A 16,995-nucleotide genomic window follows, 5' to 3' on the forward strand; every position below is an offset into this window, starting at 1 on the left:
TTCTTTCTTTAAAAAATACTAAATACATTACAGTAGTCCACTCTCATCCTTGGAGGATATCTTCCAAGACCCTAGTGGATACCTGAAACCATGGATAGTACCAAATACTATATATACAGTTAATCCTTGAACAACACAGGTTTGAACTATGCGAGTCCACTTATACATGGATTATTTTCAATAAAATGATCTGTGGTTGGTTGAATCTGCGAACATGGAAGGCCAACTGTAAGATTACATATAGATTTTTGTGTGTGTGTGTGCTATGCAGGCCTCTGCTGTGGCCTCTCCCGTGGCGGAGCTCAGGTTCAGCGGCCATGGCTCACGGGCCCAGCCGCTCCACGGCATGTGGGATCTTCCCAGACTGGGGCACGAACCCGTGTCCCCTGCATCGGCAGGCGGACTCTCAACCACTACACCACCAGGGAAGCCCTACATGTAGATTTTTGACTGTAAGGATTAGCATCACTAACCCCCATGTTTTTCAAGGGTCAGCTGTATTGTTTTTTCCTATACATAAATACCTGTGATAAAGTTTAATTTATAAATTAGGCAAGTAAGAGAATATCTGAATTGCCAGTATCACTACTGTGTTTTGGGACCATTATTAAGTAAAATAGCATTACTTAAAAACAAGCACTGCCATACCACAATCCATCTGATAACCTAGATGGCTACTAAGTGACTAACGGCTAGGTACAGAATGGAAACACCGGACAAAGGAAGATTTACGTCCAGGCCATGTAGCAGGTTGGTGTGAGACTTCATCACACTACTCAGAACAATACACAATTTAAAACTTATGAATTGTTTATTTCTGGAATTTTCCATTTAATATTTTCAGACCCTGGTGACCACAGGTAACTGAAACCACAGAAAGTGAAACCAAGGATAAGGGGGGACTACTGTACTTCATTTTCTTCTGGCATAAAATACTACTGTCAAAAGGGCTGATGATAATCTAATTTTTTTATATATTATATTTTTAGAAATCATAATACAATATGTCTTGGTATTAGCCACTCTGGGTCAATATTTTCAGATATGTGGTGTACTCTTTCAATATTTAATTATATTCTTTTTCAGGAAAGTTTTCTTGAATTATAGTTTTTTAATATTTGATTTGTTCCCTTGGTTTGATTTTCTTTTTCAGGCACTCCTGTTCAGTTTGCTGCATCTTTCTCTATCTTCTGCGTTTCCACTTACTCTCAAATAATTTTTATTTCTTTTGCTTTAAGTATTTTTCTACCTTTTATCTTTTAGTTGTCTGAGGCATTATTTGTTGTGTTTATTCACTATTTTGTCATCTATTTTATCTTCATTTCTTAAATGATTTGTTTTCTTTTGCAGTCTTCATTGAGTTCTGTGACCTAAATGCTGAGGTTTAAGGATGGCAATTTGTGTTAGAACATTTTCTGTATTTGTTTTAGTTTATTTTGAAATAGAAGGTTACATTTTGATGTTTTCTGTGGATTTTTTGGGTGTGTTTTCATTGTTGTAGTGTTGCTATTCTACTTATTTTCTTTTTCTTTTAATAAGTTTGACATTTGACCTTGCTACTTTTGTATTGCTTATTTTTATGTGGAATTGGTTTTATAAGACTTTTATAATGAGTTGTGACTCAGGGTACCTATTCTAACTTCTTAGCACTCCCTCTTCTATTGTTTTTGTGAAAAATATAATGACTTGCTTTCTAAAATTTCTTGATTCTGTTTCCCTGCTCTGCTTTTATCGAGGCTTTTCCCCCCTTTGTCTCAATTATCCCTAGTTGGCTTAATTAAGTTTCTTTTTTAACAGTTTCTCCTTGGCTCAGTTTCGAAAGTTCATAGGGCCTAGCTTTCACCACACTGTTCAGACCTTCTTAATGCAGGCACCTTTTACTCACCTGATATTTGAGTGGGCAAACCCCTCTCAGTTTTAAATGCTGTTCACAAATTGCCCTATTGAACTCTCCAGTGAAAACTAGTTCCTTTTAGAGTTCTGTTCTCAAGTTCATTATTCACTCTTGTTGTTTCCCTCTGATTTCTCCTTCAAAGACACTGAAACTCATCTGACCTATTGGTAGTTTGTCCTCACCCTCTTCTATTTGGAGGCTGTGGGGATACCTTGTCACTTACTTTGTTGTAAATATTTTCTGTGGGTGTTGTTTTTGCTATCTAATTGTTTCTTCTGATTTATATGATGATTCAGAGAGGATCTTAAACATTGCTACCACTGTCTTCATCTTCTCAGAATTCTCATAAGTGTTTTAATGACTAATACTTCATCATAGAAATATACTATAATTTTCTCAACCACTTCTCAGTGTTGAAAAACCTTCTTTGTATATGCTCTGTATCTTCAGAAACCATCTGAAAACCTTCATCCTGTATAGTCTTCATGCTTTTTTTTAATGGAAAAATAACTATTAATCATCCTATGTCACATCCAACAATGCATTTCTTTTATCGTGAAAAGGTGGTCTCTTTCTTACAAAAAGTGAAAACATAATGCAAACCACTAGAAGCAAATCTGTAAAACCTTGAAATGTGTCTATAGAAAGCCAGACAAAAGACACATTTTAAGTCACAGAAGACAAAATACAAACAAATGGTTAAGCATACTAATATCACTTTTTCAGCTAACAAATTGACGTATTTACAAAAAAAAAAAGACAAAAGAAAACATGTGGCGAGCATTGCCCTCTGAGGAAGGCACCATTAAGACCCTCATAAGCCTCAGGGCCCGATTGTACTCTCCTTGGTATGCATCCTGGACTTTATGGGATGAACGTAAAAAGGGAGATGGCCTTTGGCCAAATCGCTCCAGGGACCTGCTCAGTTACTGGGAGTCCCTGGTTGTTCCCTAAAGCTAGGAAAAGCAACCCTGGAGGGGAAATTGGTGCCTTTGAGGGAGAAGCCGAGAAGCCAATCAACCAGCTGATGCCGATAAGGTGTGACTAAGCTGAGAAGCCAATCAACCAGCTGATGCCGATAAGTCATGACTAAGCAAATTCCCTGCTTTAGGGGTATATATACGGCTACGCTTTGTTGTTAAACTTGCCTTGCAACCATCAGTTGCTTGTGCCCTTCTGATCCCATATCTTGGTGCATTCAGTTCCCTACCCCCTCTCGTCGATTGTTGCTGCACTTTGAGGACCCGCCGCAGCTGGCGGCAAAAACAAACACTAGGTACTAGCAAATCACTTGTGGGGACTTAATTCTCATTTTGGTTGTTTCGGTATACATATGAATAGCCTTAAAAATATGTGTAATCTGTAACCCAGGAATTTCAGTTCTATGATTTGATCATAAAGGAATAATATACTCTGTGTTTAAAATTTTAACTATAGGAGTATTTATTGCCCTGGTATTTATTATATTGAATAAATAAAATAAATCCAAGTATCTAACAAAAAAGCATTTGGTAAAATTAGGTGTACTGCTATAATCAGTAGATTATGTTCTAGAACATTATTTAATGGTATGAATATATTTGCAATATTAAATTTAAAAAGTAGATTATAAAATATTATAAAAGGTATGCCCATTTTAAGAAAAATATATATGAAGAAAAATGTCAAATAATTATTTTTAGGTGTTAAGATTATAGGAGATTTTTATTTCTTAGTTTTATTCATATTTTCTATAATTAACATGTTGATTTTTGTATTAAGAAAAAAGTTAAGTCAAACAAAAATATATATTCTCATTTGTTTTTATTTTTGAGGTTTTTAAAAAATTAACATAAATTTGAGTGCATGATGTGTGTTGTATGTGTGAATGTGTATGTAAATGTAGCATCTTTTTAAAAGATGCAATTTTTTTGTTCTGGATAGAATCCAAATTTTTCTATATAATGTCTGCATTTTCATAATAAGTATCCTATTAATACTTAATGGATTCTATTAGATATGTAAATAACACTTATGTACAACTGAAAATAGTATAATTGAACTTTTCACAAAATTGAAGATGTCATTTAGAAGATTTCCTTTCCTTAACGCAGTGATAGAAATTAGATGTCAGAGACTCAGCCCACATGAGCAGTGTAGGGGGAGGGAATGTGGAGTGGTAAAAAAGGTTGATCTTGTGAAGTCAGCCAGTTGTGGATTTGAACTTGAGTTTTGTGATCATGGACATAATATTGAACCTCTTTGAGCCTTTGTTAAATATCTGTAAAATGTAAATATATTGCCACCTGTTCTGTGGGGTTGTGAAGATTTTAGGAAATAACGTATGCACTTTAGCCCTTTGCTGATCACAGTAAGTATTTAATAAATGATTAAATAAAGAAAATAATTGCTTCTGCATTTGAGAGAATATTTTCTGCCTTTGGTTGTGGAGTTTCTGTTTTGCTTTTTGGTAGGTTTATGAATTGAAAAGTTTCTTTTTTATTGAAATATGGTTGATTTACAATCGTATATTAGTGTCAGTTGTACAACACAGTGATTCAATATTTACACAGATTATACTCCATTTACAGTTATATAACATATATATTTATATTCCCTGTGCTGTACACTACATCCTTGTATCTTCTTTATTTCATAACTAGTAGCTTGTACCTCTTAATCACCTTCCATTGTCTTGCCCTTCCCCATCCCTCGCCCCAGTGGTAACCACTAGTTTGTTCTCTGTGAATGTAAGTCTGTTTCTGTTTGGTTATATCCATTTGTTTTATTTCTTGGATTCCACATATAAGAGAGAACGTAAAAGATTTGTCTTTCTCTGTCTGACTTCACTAAGCATAAAAGTTTCATAATGAGCACAACTCTATGACTCACACTCATTTTCCAGCCATATATGTAAGGTCAAGAACATAAACTCCATAATCATTCTGTCTGGGTTTAAACTTAGGCTCTATCACTACTACCTGCAAAGCTGCTTAGTCATGATCTTGACCTTTTAACTTCAGGAAAGTTATTTGATTCTGTGTTTGTTTCCTCATAGTTAAAATGGGAATAATAACAATATATACCTTTTAGTATAGTTTAAAGGACTAAATGATCATATGTAAAGTACTTACCTCAATGTATGTTGTAGAATAAACCCTCATAAATACTATTTTTGTCTTTTTTTCACTTGAGATATAATGACAGAACATTTATGTTAGTTTTAGGTATACAACATAATGTTTGATATATATATAGTGTGTGAAATGTAAACTTACTTACCATATAAGTTTAGTTAAAGTCTATCACCACATATTTTTTCTTGTGATGAGAACTTTCAGGATCTATTCTCTTAGCAACTTTCAAATATACAATACAGTATTGTTAACTATAGTCACTATGTTGTACATTACATTCCCAGGATTTATTTATCTTATAACTGGAAGTTTGTACGTTTTGACCACCTTCATTCATTTGACCACAAATACTATTTTAGATCTTATTACCTCACCCTCTTCTCATCATTCATTTAACATTTACTTATTGAGTGCCTACCATATGCCAGGCACAGTACCAGACACTGAAACATCACTGAGCAAAACGAAGTCAGTGCCCTCATGAAACTTATATTCTAGTGTAGGAGATGGCAAATGAATATTGATGTTAGGTACTAATATTAGATAAGTCCTATGGAAAAAAATAAAATAAGAAGGCAAATAATAGAAGGTGTTTCTTAAGATTAGGTGTTCATTTTACCTGAAACTATGCAAGTACTTGGAGAAGAATATTCTCGGCTAAGGAAACAAGAGTCCTGATGCACTACCATTCCTAATGAATGTGAGGGACAACAGCATCCACTCCACTGTGGATAGAAAGGAGTGAACAAAGGAGAGAGTAGTGTAAGATGAGGTGAGAGAGGTTGATGATGTGGGGGTTTAGTAGGCCACGGTAGGGACTTTGGATTTGACCCTAAATGTGATGAGAACTCAAGATTTTGATAAGAGGAATGATATGATGTGATTTATATTTTTAAAAGTCGCTGATTTTGTAAAGGAAAGATTTGGAGATCATAGAAGCTGCAAGAACATTCTAAGAGGCTATTGGGATAATATGGATGAGAGCTGATTATGCCTTAGACTAGGTGATGGTGGTGGGGAGAAGTGATTGGATTGGGATTAATATGGGTATATTTGAAAGTAGAGCTGATAGGATTTACTAGTGTATTAGATGGGAGCAATTGTACAAATAGTGGTACCATTTACTGAACACTCTAAGAGCAATTTATATTGGGAACGTAAGAGTTTTATTGTAGAATATTATTTTGGAAATGCTTATGGTGGAAATATTCTATTTAAGCGGAGATTTTCAGGAGACAGTTTGATATAGGAATGGAGTTCAGGGGAGAGGTCTGGACTAGGGATAAAAATTTGGGAATTGCCTGTGTGAGTAATATTTCAGGTCACTGCACTTAATGGATAAGTTTGAATAGAGAAGAGGGAGGAGTTGAGGATAGGTCTGAGATGTTTAACATTTACCAGTCAAGAAGAGGAAAAGGATCTAGCAAGGAAAACATAGAAGGTACAGCTGGAGTTAGGGGGACAATGTGATGTCTGGTAACCTAGTGAAGAAAGAGTGTCAGGGAGAAAGAACTGATCTACAGTTCTAATGGTGTTGGAAATTTAAGGTGAGGGTCTAAAATAATGTCTAGGAAGGAGAATGTGGGTAAAGTAGACTAAGTTTGCTTAATTGCCTGGCAATACTGGAGCCCATTTGACGTGTAATGTCATAAATTTAAAGTTACAGTAGTCAACATGGTTTGTAATTATAGCCATATTAATCTGCTCAGTTATGGGTACAGAGTAGGGAAAGAGTTGGATTTTTCCATGCAAATATGAAAGAAGAACAGAGGGGCAAGTGAGTTGTGTACATGCAAGGGAGTGATTACAGTGATGAGCCGTAAAATCCAAGATGGCTAAGGAGGGCAGTGGGACCAACTTCTGCTGCCAGTAACCACCTTCCACTTCCTCATCTCTGCCTGTTTTCTGAGATGGCCTTTTCCTTTCTCCTCCCTGCCACCTTTACCAACTACCAGCCCAAACAAATACACACATCCCCAATATCCATATGTTCAAATTCAATCCATCCTTCAAGGGATAGCAGACATGGTGCTTCCTTCTTAAAATCTTTCCTCTTCACCCTGAGTGAACAGTGATCTTGTTTCCCCTTTTGAGCTCCTATAGCACTCTAGCTCTCAAGCTTGGTATTATATATTTGTGTACATATTTTACCTCTCCTGCTGCAGTGTAGGGTTGCAACGCACAGGGATATGTCGCTGTATCCTTCGCATTTAGCACTATTGATGTGCCGCAAAGGTTTGATGAGTAAATGAAAATCTCAAGTAAAACAGTTTCTTCAATTTTTCCCCAAGCAATTTTTGAAACCAGTATTTCATAGAGATTACTTTTACTTTCATCTATATATTCTTTTATACTCACTGTAGTCTGTACCAAAGCTATGTTATTTCTTAATCATCATCATCATCACCATTATTTCATTTATTTATCTTGCAGGAGCACCTTTCCTTAAAGAAGTATATTATTGACATTGTGGTTGAAAGTGCAGCTCCACCAGAGCCTTTGAAAGAAGGAGAAGAGCGGCAAAAAACCAAAAAAAAAGCCAAAAAGATAAAAGCCCGGATGAACTTCAGGTACTAAAAATATCCTTAAAAACAAAGAAAAACTCTTAGTGATGTATCTTTTTAAATGTAAATCCAAGGAAGACCCTCTTTCCCTGCCAAAAAAGTTTAAACTTGTTTGCTTCAAGAAAGCCTTGAAAATAACACTGATGAGCCTAATTTATAGCCACTTTCTTTGATTGAGAAAGAAAACTGCATATCGATCTAAAGCCCTTGCTTTCACCTGTTAAGAGCTCTTCTTATAATTGGATGCCAAAGCCCTGCCAAACTTGTGCCTCCTTCAGCATACAATAGTATGTTTAAGTATGTGTAAACCAAGCCTATTTTTCTTTCCAACTATTGATTTTTAAATGAAGTATCAAAGAAAATCAATAGCAATCAACAAATAGAAGTCTGCTGGCTGTAGTGTCAAATCCCATGACTAGGTTTAATCAATTTGGTAGCCTGTCACAACAAGAAAAAGTTCAAGAAATATCTTGAAATGCAAAGTGAGTTGTCAGATCTGTAGTTTATCATCTGCCTCCAAAGTGGTATCTGAGCATCAGACAGCTGTGTAGTATATCATTACCTCACAAGCTTTGAGCATCATCTGATGACTGATGAGTCTTGTTCGAGGACACAAATGTAGTTCCTCCTTAGAAGACAGTTCTTTGCTATTTGAAGGAAGGTAGTCTGAATATGTTGTTATACCTTTATTCCCAAATGGTTTGAAAGATAGAGAAGCTTCACCCATGGATTACAGAAATACAGGTCTAGAATAATGGTGAGCAGGGGTTATCTCTCTATAGTTTCCAATTTCAGATTGTAATTTAAAAAGGTGTCCATTTCATCTTATAGAATCAGTGAAAACTTGAGAGTACTCATTCAGGCAAAGAATAGAAAAGGCTTTTTTGATTATATTTTTTGAAGTTCTTCCAAGTTTCTAAAAATAGTTTTGCAGTATATACTTCAGGGTATTACCTTCATTTCTAGTTTGTGCTAAGAACTTGCTGAGGTCCTGAAATGCTGTAGAGTCCATTCTTTGGACCTTTCTTTTTTTTCCTCTGTGTACATGTTCCCTTGGCTAGTTGACCCAGTTCTGTGGCTTTAAATATTCTCCATTTGCTGATGACTACAAATTTTATATATCTTCAATTTTACTCAAACTTAGTATGTCCAAACAACAAGCTCCTGCTTCTTCTCTGCAACACCCCTCCCGAAAAAAACCGTTCTTGTCCCATAGTCTTCCCTATCATAATGACCAGGTACTCTGTTCTAGTTGTGTATGCCAAAACCCTTGAAGTTGTCCTTGACCTTTTTCTTTCTCCCACACTACTCATCCAATCTAACTGCAAATAATGTTAGCTTTGCTTTAAAATACATTCAGAATTTGACTGTCTTTCTCTAGCATTACTACTTCCTCCTTCAACCAAGCCTCCATCATATCTCACCTGGATTATTGCCGTACTCCTCTGACTAGTTTCTTTGTTTCTATCCTTGGCTCCTTACTGTCTATTCCAAACACTCTAGCCAAAGTGAACCTGTTAAAATGTCAGATCACGTCACTTCTCTTCTCAAAACCTCAGGGCTTTTAAACTTCAGCACTTCAGTTTTCCTCTTCCTGGACGGCTCTTCCTACTTATATCTATAGAGCTTAACTCCCTTACCTCCTTCAGGTCTTTGCTCAAATGTCACCTTTTCAGTGAGGTCCTTCTGGGAAGTATAGTATAGTTTTATATATATATATATATATATATATATATATACACACACATATATATATTAATATAATATATAGTAACATAATATATATAATATATAGTAATAATGCTAGTTTATTAAAGAATATCTTTAAGTTAGGAAAAAACTATAATTCTGATACTAATATTTTGGCATATATATCCTTTTTATGCATACTTATCTGTATAGACTTTTTTTTCATTGAAGTATGATTTATTTAAGTGAGAGTAGAGATCTCTAATGTACAGATTGTTTAGTTTTGCCAAATCTAGACACTTATGTAAGCCATACTCCTATCAAAGTTTAGAACATTTCCATTACTCCACAGAGTGTCTTTGTGTATCTTTCCAGTCAGTCTTCCACCACTCCTGGTGCTTGGTAACCACTGATCTGCTTTCTATCATTATAGATTAGTTTTTCCTGTTCTAGAAATATATACAAATGGAATCAGGTTTCTTTGTGGCTGGCTTCTTTGACTAAGTACAGTTGATCCTTGAACAATGAGAGGGTTGGGGACTGACTCTCCATACAGTCAAAAAATCCACTATAACTTATTGGTCCTCCATATCTGCACTTCCTCTGTACCCATGTTTCCACAACCATGGGTTCAACCAACTGGGGATTGTGTAGTACTATAGTATTTACTATTGGAAACAATCCATGTATAAGTAGACACATAGTTAAAAGCCATGTTTTTCAAGGGTCAACTGTATACTATTTTTCAGACTTATCTGTGTTGGGGCATGTATATAGTTTGTTCTTTTTCATTGCTAAACATATCCATTGTGTGCATGTCCCACAAATTTTTATCTGTTCATATGTTGATAGACATTTGGTTTTCCAATTTTTGGCATTTGTAAATTAAGCTCCTATCAAGTCTGTGGGTGTATACACATTTTCATTTATGTTGGGTAAATACTTAAAAGTATAATACCACACTGTTTTCCACAGTGGTTGTACTGTTTTACACTCCCATCAGTAAACTGTGGGAGTTCCAGTTGCTCAACAATTTGTCAGTACTTGGTATTGTGAGTTTTTAAAATTTTAACGTAATTCCAGTGTGAGTATAGTGGTATCTCATTGTGATTCTAATTTGCATTTCCCTAGTGACTAATGATATGTATTGAGTATCTTTCCATGTGCTTTTTAACCATTCATATCTTCCTTTATGATGTGTCTGTTGAAGGTTTTTGCACATGTTAAAAGTTGTCGCTTTATTTTTGAGTTGTTTATATATTCTAGGTACACATTCTTAGTCAAATATGTGTCTTGTGAATTTTTTTCTGAATCTGGAGCTTGCCTATACATTTTGTTAATGATAGCTTTTAATAAGCAAAAGTTTTTAAATTGTGATGAAGTCAGTTTTATCAATATGTTCTTTTTTGTTTTTATGCTTTCTGGGTTCTAAGAGGTTTTTGTCTGACCAGAGGTTAAAAAACCTCCATATTTTTTTTCTAGAAGCCTTGTAATTTTAGCTTTGGCATTTATATTTATGATCCACCTCAAATAAACTAGTGGGTATGATAGGAAGCATTGATCCAAGTTTATTTTTCCATATAGATGATACCAACAAGGGCTTAATTTCTAAAATATACAAACAGCTCATACAACTCAATGAGAAAAAAACAACTCAATCGAAAAATGGGCAGAAGACCTAAATAGACGTTTCTCCAAAGAAGAAATACATATGGCCAATACACACATGAAAAGATGCTCAACATCGCTAATTATTAGAGAAATGCAAATCAAAACTACAGTGAGGTATCACCTCACACTGGTCAGAAAGGCCATCATCACTGATCATGCAGGAGGCTATGCATGTTGAGGATATTGATCATGCAGGAGGCTATGCATGTTCAGGGCAGTAGGTGTATAGGAAATCTCTGCAACTTTCAATTTTACTGTGATCCTAAATCTGCTCTAAAAACTAGTTTAAAAAAATTCCCATATTTTATTAAGCCTATATGGATCTGTAGTAACATACAATTTTTCATTCCTAAAAATTGTAATTGTTGTTTTTTTAATTTTTTCTTTGATCGCTCTGTCCAGGAATTTATCAGTTTTATTAATCTTTTCAAGAATGAACTTTTGCAGTCATTGATTCTTCTCTACTTTATTGTTTTCTATTTTATTGATTTATGTACTTTATTATTTTTACCTGTCTTTACTCTATATTTATTTTGCCTTTTCTCCTAAATTCCTAAGGTGGAAGCTTAGATTATTGACTTGAAACCTCTCTTCTTTTCTAGTATTTGAAATTACACCTATAAAATTTCCTCTCAGCCCTGCTTAAACTGTATTCCAGTATTTTCAATGTTGTGTCTTAATTTTCATTCAGTTCAAAATATTTTTCAATTTCATTGACACATTGGCTACTTAGAAATGTATTGCTTAATTTCCAAATAATTGGCAACTTTTCATGTATCTTTTTGCCTTTTTTTCCTGTGGTCAGAGATGCTACTGCACACAATTTCAATTCCTTTAAATTTATTGAGACTTTTATCTTCAGCATCTGGTCTGTCTTGGTCAATGCTGCATGTTTACTTGAAAAGCGTGTATATTTTGCTTGTGGTAAGTGCATTTTCTGTAGTGTCACTTAGGTGTTTTTGGTTGATAGTGTTGTTAAAATCTGTATTTTATCTCTGGTATTGTCCATTTCATCTTGTATCAGTTACATAAGGAAGAATATTAACATTTCTAAATATAATTGTGGATTTATCTATTTCTCATGTTAGTTTTTTTCCAGTTTTGCTTCAAATTTTGAAGCTTTATTGCTAGATATATACAAATTTAGTATTATTTTATCTTCTTGACAAATTGATCACACTACCAGTTTTAAGTGTCCTTCTTTATATCTGGTACTATCCCTTATGATGAAGTCCACTTTTTCTAATGCTAACAATAACCATTTCCACTTATTATTTACATGATACATTTTTTCCAATTCTTTTAGTTTTAAACTTACAACTGTATCTTTTTATATATTTTGAGCATCTCCTATAATTGTCATATGATTTAATCTTCCTTTTTTATCCAGTGTAACAGTGTCTGTTATTTGCAGTTTTTAATTAATTTACATTTAATGAAATTATTGCTGGGGTTGTTTTAAGTCTACCATCTCACTGTTGTCTATTCATCTGTAAATATTTATTCATCCAACATAGGAGCACCTATATTAAATATATAAAGCAAATATTAATAGATGTAAAAAACAGATTGAGAGCAATATATTAATAGCATATGACTTTAGTACCCCAATTTAGCAATGGATAGATCATCAAAACAGAAAATCAGTAAGGGGGCACTGGCCTTAAACAACACATTAGACCAGATAGACTTAACAGATATGTATAGCCATTCCATCCCAAGACTGCAGAATTTACATTCTTCTCAAGTGCACATGGAACATTCTCTAGTATGGATCACATGCTAGGACACAAAACAAGTCTCATTGAACTTAAGAAGATTGAAATCATTTAAAACATTTTCTGACCACCATGGTATGAAACTGGAAATCAACTACAAGAAGAAAACTGAAAACAAAAAACACACACATGGAGACTAAACAACATGAAACTAACTAATCAATGGGTCAACAAAGAAATCAAAGAGAAAATCAAAAGAATATCAGTACCTTGAGATAAATGAAAATGGAAAAACAACCTTTGAAAACCAAGGGGTGCAGCAAAAGTAGTTCTAAGAGGGAATTTATAGACATACAGACCTAGCTCAAGAAACAAGAAAAATCTCCAATAAATAATCTAACCTTACACCTAAAGCAACTAGAAAGAGAAGAAGAAATGAGGGCCAAAGTTAGTAGAAAGAAGGAAATAATAAAGATCAGAGCAGATTTATTCCTAGGTATTTTATTCTTTTTGTTGCAATGGTAAATGGGAGTGTTTTCTTAATTTCTCTTTCAGATTTTTCATCATTAGTGTATAGGAATGCAAGAGGTTTCTGTGCATGAATTTTGTATCCTGCTGCTACCAAATTCATTGATTAGCTCTAGTAGTTTTCTGGTAGAATCTTTAGGATTCTCTATGTATAGTATCATGTCATCTGCAAACAGTGACACTTTTAATTCTTCTTTTCTGATTTGGAATCCTTTTATTTCTTTTTCTTCTCTGATTGCTGTGGCTAAAACTTCCAAAGCGATGTTGAATAATAGTGGTGAGAGTGGGCAGCCTTGTCTTGTTCCTGATCTTAGTGGAAATGGTTTTTTACCATTGAGAACGATGTTGACTGTGGGTTTGTCATATGTGGCCTTTATTATGTTGAGGTAAGTTCCCTCTATGCCCGCTTTCTGGAGGGTTTCTTATCATAAATGGTGTTGAATTTTGTCGAAAGCTTTTTCTGCATCCATTGAGATGATCATATGGTTTTTCTCCTTTGGTTTGTTAATATGGTTTATCACATTGATTGATTTGCATATATTGAAGAATCCTTGCATTCCTAGGATAAACCCCACTTGATCATGGTGTATGATCCTTTTAATGTGCTTTTGGATTCTGTTTGCTAGCATTTTGTTGAGGATTTTTGTATCTATGTTCATCAGTGATATTGGCCTGTAGTTTTCCTTTTTTGTGACATCTTTGCCTGGTTTTGGTAGCAGGATGTTGGTGGCCTCCACTGTGGAGAACAGTATGAAGGTTCCTTAAAATGCTAAAAATAGAACTACCATATAACCCAGCAGTCCTACTACTGGGCATATACCCTGAGAAAACCATAATTCCCAAAGAGTCATGTACCACAATGTTCATTGCAGCTCTATTTACAATAGCCAGGAAATGGAAGCAACATAAGTGTCCATCGACAGATGAATGGATAAAGCAGATGTGGCACTTATATACAATGGAATATTACTCAACCATAAAAAGGAATGAAATTGAGTTATTTGTAGTGAGGTGGATGGACCTAGAGTCTGTCATACAGAGAGTGAAGTAAGTCAGAAAGAGAAAAACAAATACCATATGCTAACACATATCTATGGAATCCAAAGGAAAAAAAAAGAAAATGTTTCTGAAGAACCTACGGGCAGAACGGGAATAAAGATGCAGATGCAGAGAATGGACTTGAGGACATGGGGAGGGGGAAGGGTAAGCTGGGATGAAGTGAGAGTGTGACATGGACATATATACACTACCAAATGTAAAATAGATAGCAAGTGGGAAGGAGCTGCTTAGCACAGGGAGATCAGCTCGGTGCTTTGTGTCCACCTAGAAGGGTGGGGTAGGGAGGATGGGAGGGAGATGCAAGAGGGAGGAGATATGGGGATATATGTATACATATAGCTGATTCACTTTGTTATACAGCAGCAACTAACACAACATTGTAAAGCAATTATACTCCAATAAAGATGTTAAAAAAAAGATCAGAACAGAAATAAATGTAATAGAGGTGAAAAATACAATAGAAAAGATCAGAGAAACTAAGAGCTGGTTCTTTGCAAAGATATACAAAATTGCCAAACCTTTGGCCAGACTCCTCAAGAAAAAGAGTGGGCACAAAAAAATACAATCAGAAATGAAAGAGAGGCTTCTGCAAACAATTATACATGAACAGTTGTGCAATTTAGGAGAAATGGATAAACTCCTATATATACAATTCCTAAAAATACCATATTCCAACACTGAATTGGGAAGAAATAGAAAATCTGAATAGACCAATCACTAGTAAAGAAAGTATATCAGTAATTTAAAAAAAAAACTTTCAGCATACAGAAGTCTAGGACCAGACAGCTTCACAGATGAATTCTACCAAATATTTAAAGAAGAGTAAATACCTGTTCTTCTCAAACTGTTCCAAAAAACTGAAGAGGAAGGAAGACTTCCAAACTCATTCTATGAGGCCAGTATCACCTAATGCTAAAACCAGAAAAAGACTCTACAAAATAAGAAAATTAGAGGCCAATATCTTTGATGAACATAGAGGCAGAAAGCTTCAGCAAAATATTAGCAAACCAAATTCAGCAATAAAAAGGATCATATACCATAATCAAGTGGGATTTACTCCACAGATGTGAGGACTGTTTAGCACCTGCAAATCAATCAGTGTGATAAAAAACATTAATAAAATGAAAGATAAAAGCCATATAATAACCACAATAGATACAGAAAAAGCATTTGACAAAATTTAACATACATTTATGATCAAAACTCTCAACAAAGTGGTCATAGGGAGAATGTACCTCAACATAATAAAGGCTATATATGACATACTCACAAATGACATCATTTTCAACAGTAAAAAGGTGAAAGCTTTTCCTCTAAGATCAGGAGCAAGACAAAGATACCCACTCTCTGATATTTAACATATTATTAGAACTCCTAGCCATAGCAGTCAGACAAGAAAAAGAAATAAATGACATCCACACTGGAAAGGAAGAAGTAAAACTATCACTATTTGCAGATGACATGATACTAGAAATTGGAAACTGTGAACACTTCATCAAAAATCTATTAGACCTAATAAATGAATTCAGTGAAGTTGCAGGATACAAAATTAATACTCAGAAATCTGTTGCATTCGTATACACTAATAAACTATCAATCAGAAAGAGAAATTAAGAAAACAATCCCATTTGCAGGTGTATCAAGAAGAATAAAATATCTGGGGATAAATTTAAGCAAAAAGATAAAAACTATTCATCATTGATGAAAGAATTTAAAGATAATATAAATAAATGGAAAGTTATACTGTGCTCATGGATTGGAAGAATTAATATTGTTAAAATAGCCATAGTACCCAAAACAATAGGCAGAGCCAATGTAATCCCTATCAAATTACCAATAGCATATTCCATAACTGGAAGAAATTATCCTAAAATTTGTATGGAACCACAAAAGACCCTGAATAGCCAAAGCAATCTTTTTTTTTTTTTAAACATCCCCATTGGAGTATGGTTGCTTTACAATGGTGTGCTAGTTTCTGCTCTACAACAAAGTGAATCAACTATACATACACATACATCCCCACATCTCCTCCCCCTCGCGTCACCCTCCCACCCTCCCCATCCCACTCCTCTAGGTGGTCACAAAGCACCGAGCTGATCTCCCTGTGCTATGCGGCTGCTTCCCAGTACCTATGTATTTTACATTTGGTAGTATATATAGGTCCATGCCACTCTCTCACTTTGTCCCAGCTTACCCTTCCCCCTCCCCATGTCCTCAAGTCCATTCTCTACATCTGTGTCTTTATTCCTGTCCTGCCTCTAGGTTCTTCAGAACCTTTTTTTTTTTAAATTCCATATATATGTGTTAGCATGCGGTATTTGTTTTAGTCTTTCTCACTTACTTCAGTCTCTGTATGACAGACTCTAGGTCCATCCCCCTCACTACAAATAACTCAATTTCGTTTCTTTTTATTGCTGAGTAATATTCCTTTGTATATATGTGCCACATCTTCTTTATCCATTCATCTGTCAATGGACACTTGCCAAAGCAATCTTGAGAAGGAAGAAAAAATCTACAGGTATCATACTTCCTGATTTCAAACTACAGTTGTCCATCAGTATCTGCAGGAGATTGGTTTCAGGACCCCCTGTGGGTACCAAACTATGTGGATGTTCAAGTCCCCCATATAAAAATGGCATACTATTTGCATATAACCTATACACATCATCCCATGTACGTTATTTTATTTATTTATTTATTTATTTATTTATTTATTTATTTATTTTTATTTTTTGAACATCTTTATTTGAGTACAA

The 16,995-nt window shown here is 34.7% G+C and overlaps 1 protein-coding gene across 4 annotated transcripts in view; it reads left to right on the forward strand.

Annotated features, from left to right (window-relative positions):
- The window catches only part of SCAPER (S-phase cyclin A associated protein in the ER), a 499,446-nt gene that overhangs the window by 225,332 nt on the left and 257,119 nt on the right, over positions 1-16,995 (forward strand). For all 4 annotated transcript variants that reach the window (XM_067029410.1, XM_067029411.1, XM_067029413.1 and 1 more), the window contains one exon: positions 7,444-7,580. In XM_067029410.1, coding sequence (XP_066885511.1) covers positions 7,444-7,580 — 137 coding nt within the window. The remainder of the gene's footprint in view (positions 1-7,443; positions 7,581-16,995) is intronic.

Source organism: Kogia breviceps, chromosome 3 (genome assembly GCF_026419965.1).
Source record: "Kogia breviceps isolate mKogBre1 chromosome 3, mKogBre1 haplotype 1, whole genome shotgun sequence".
In the NCBI taxonomy this organism is placed as follows: domain Eukaryota; kingdom Metazoa; phylum Chordata; class Mammalia; order Artiodactyla; family Physeteridae; genus Kogia; species Kogia breviceps.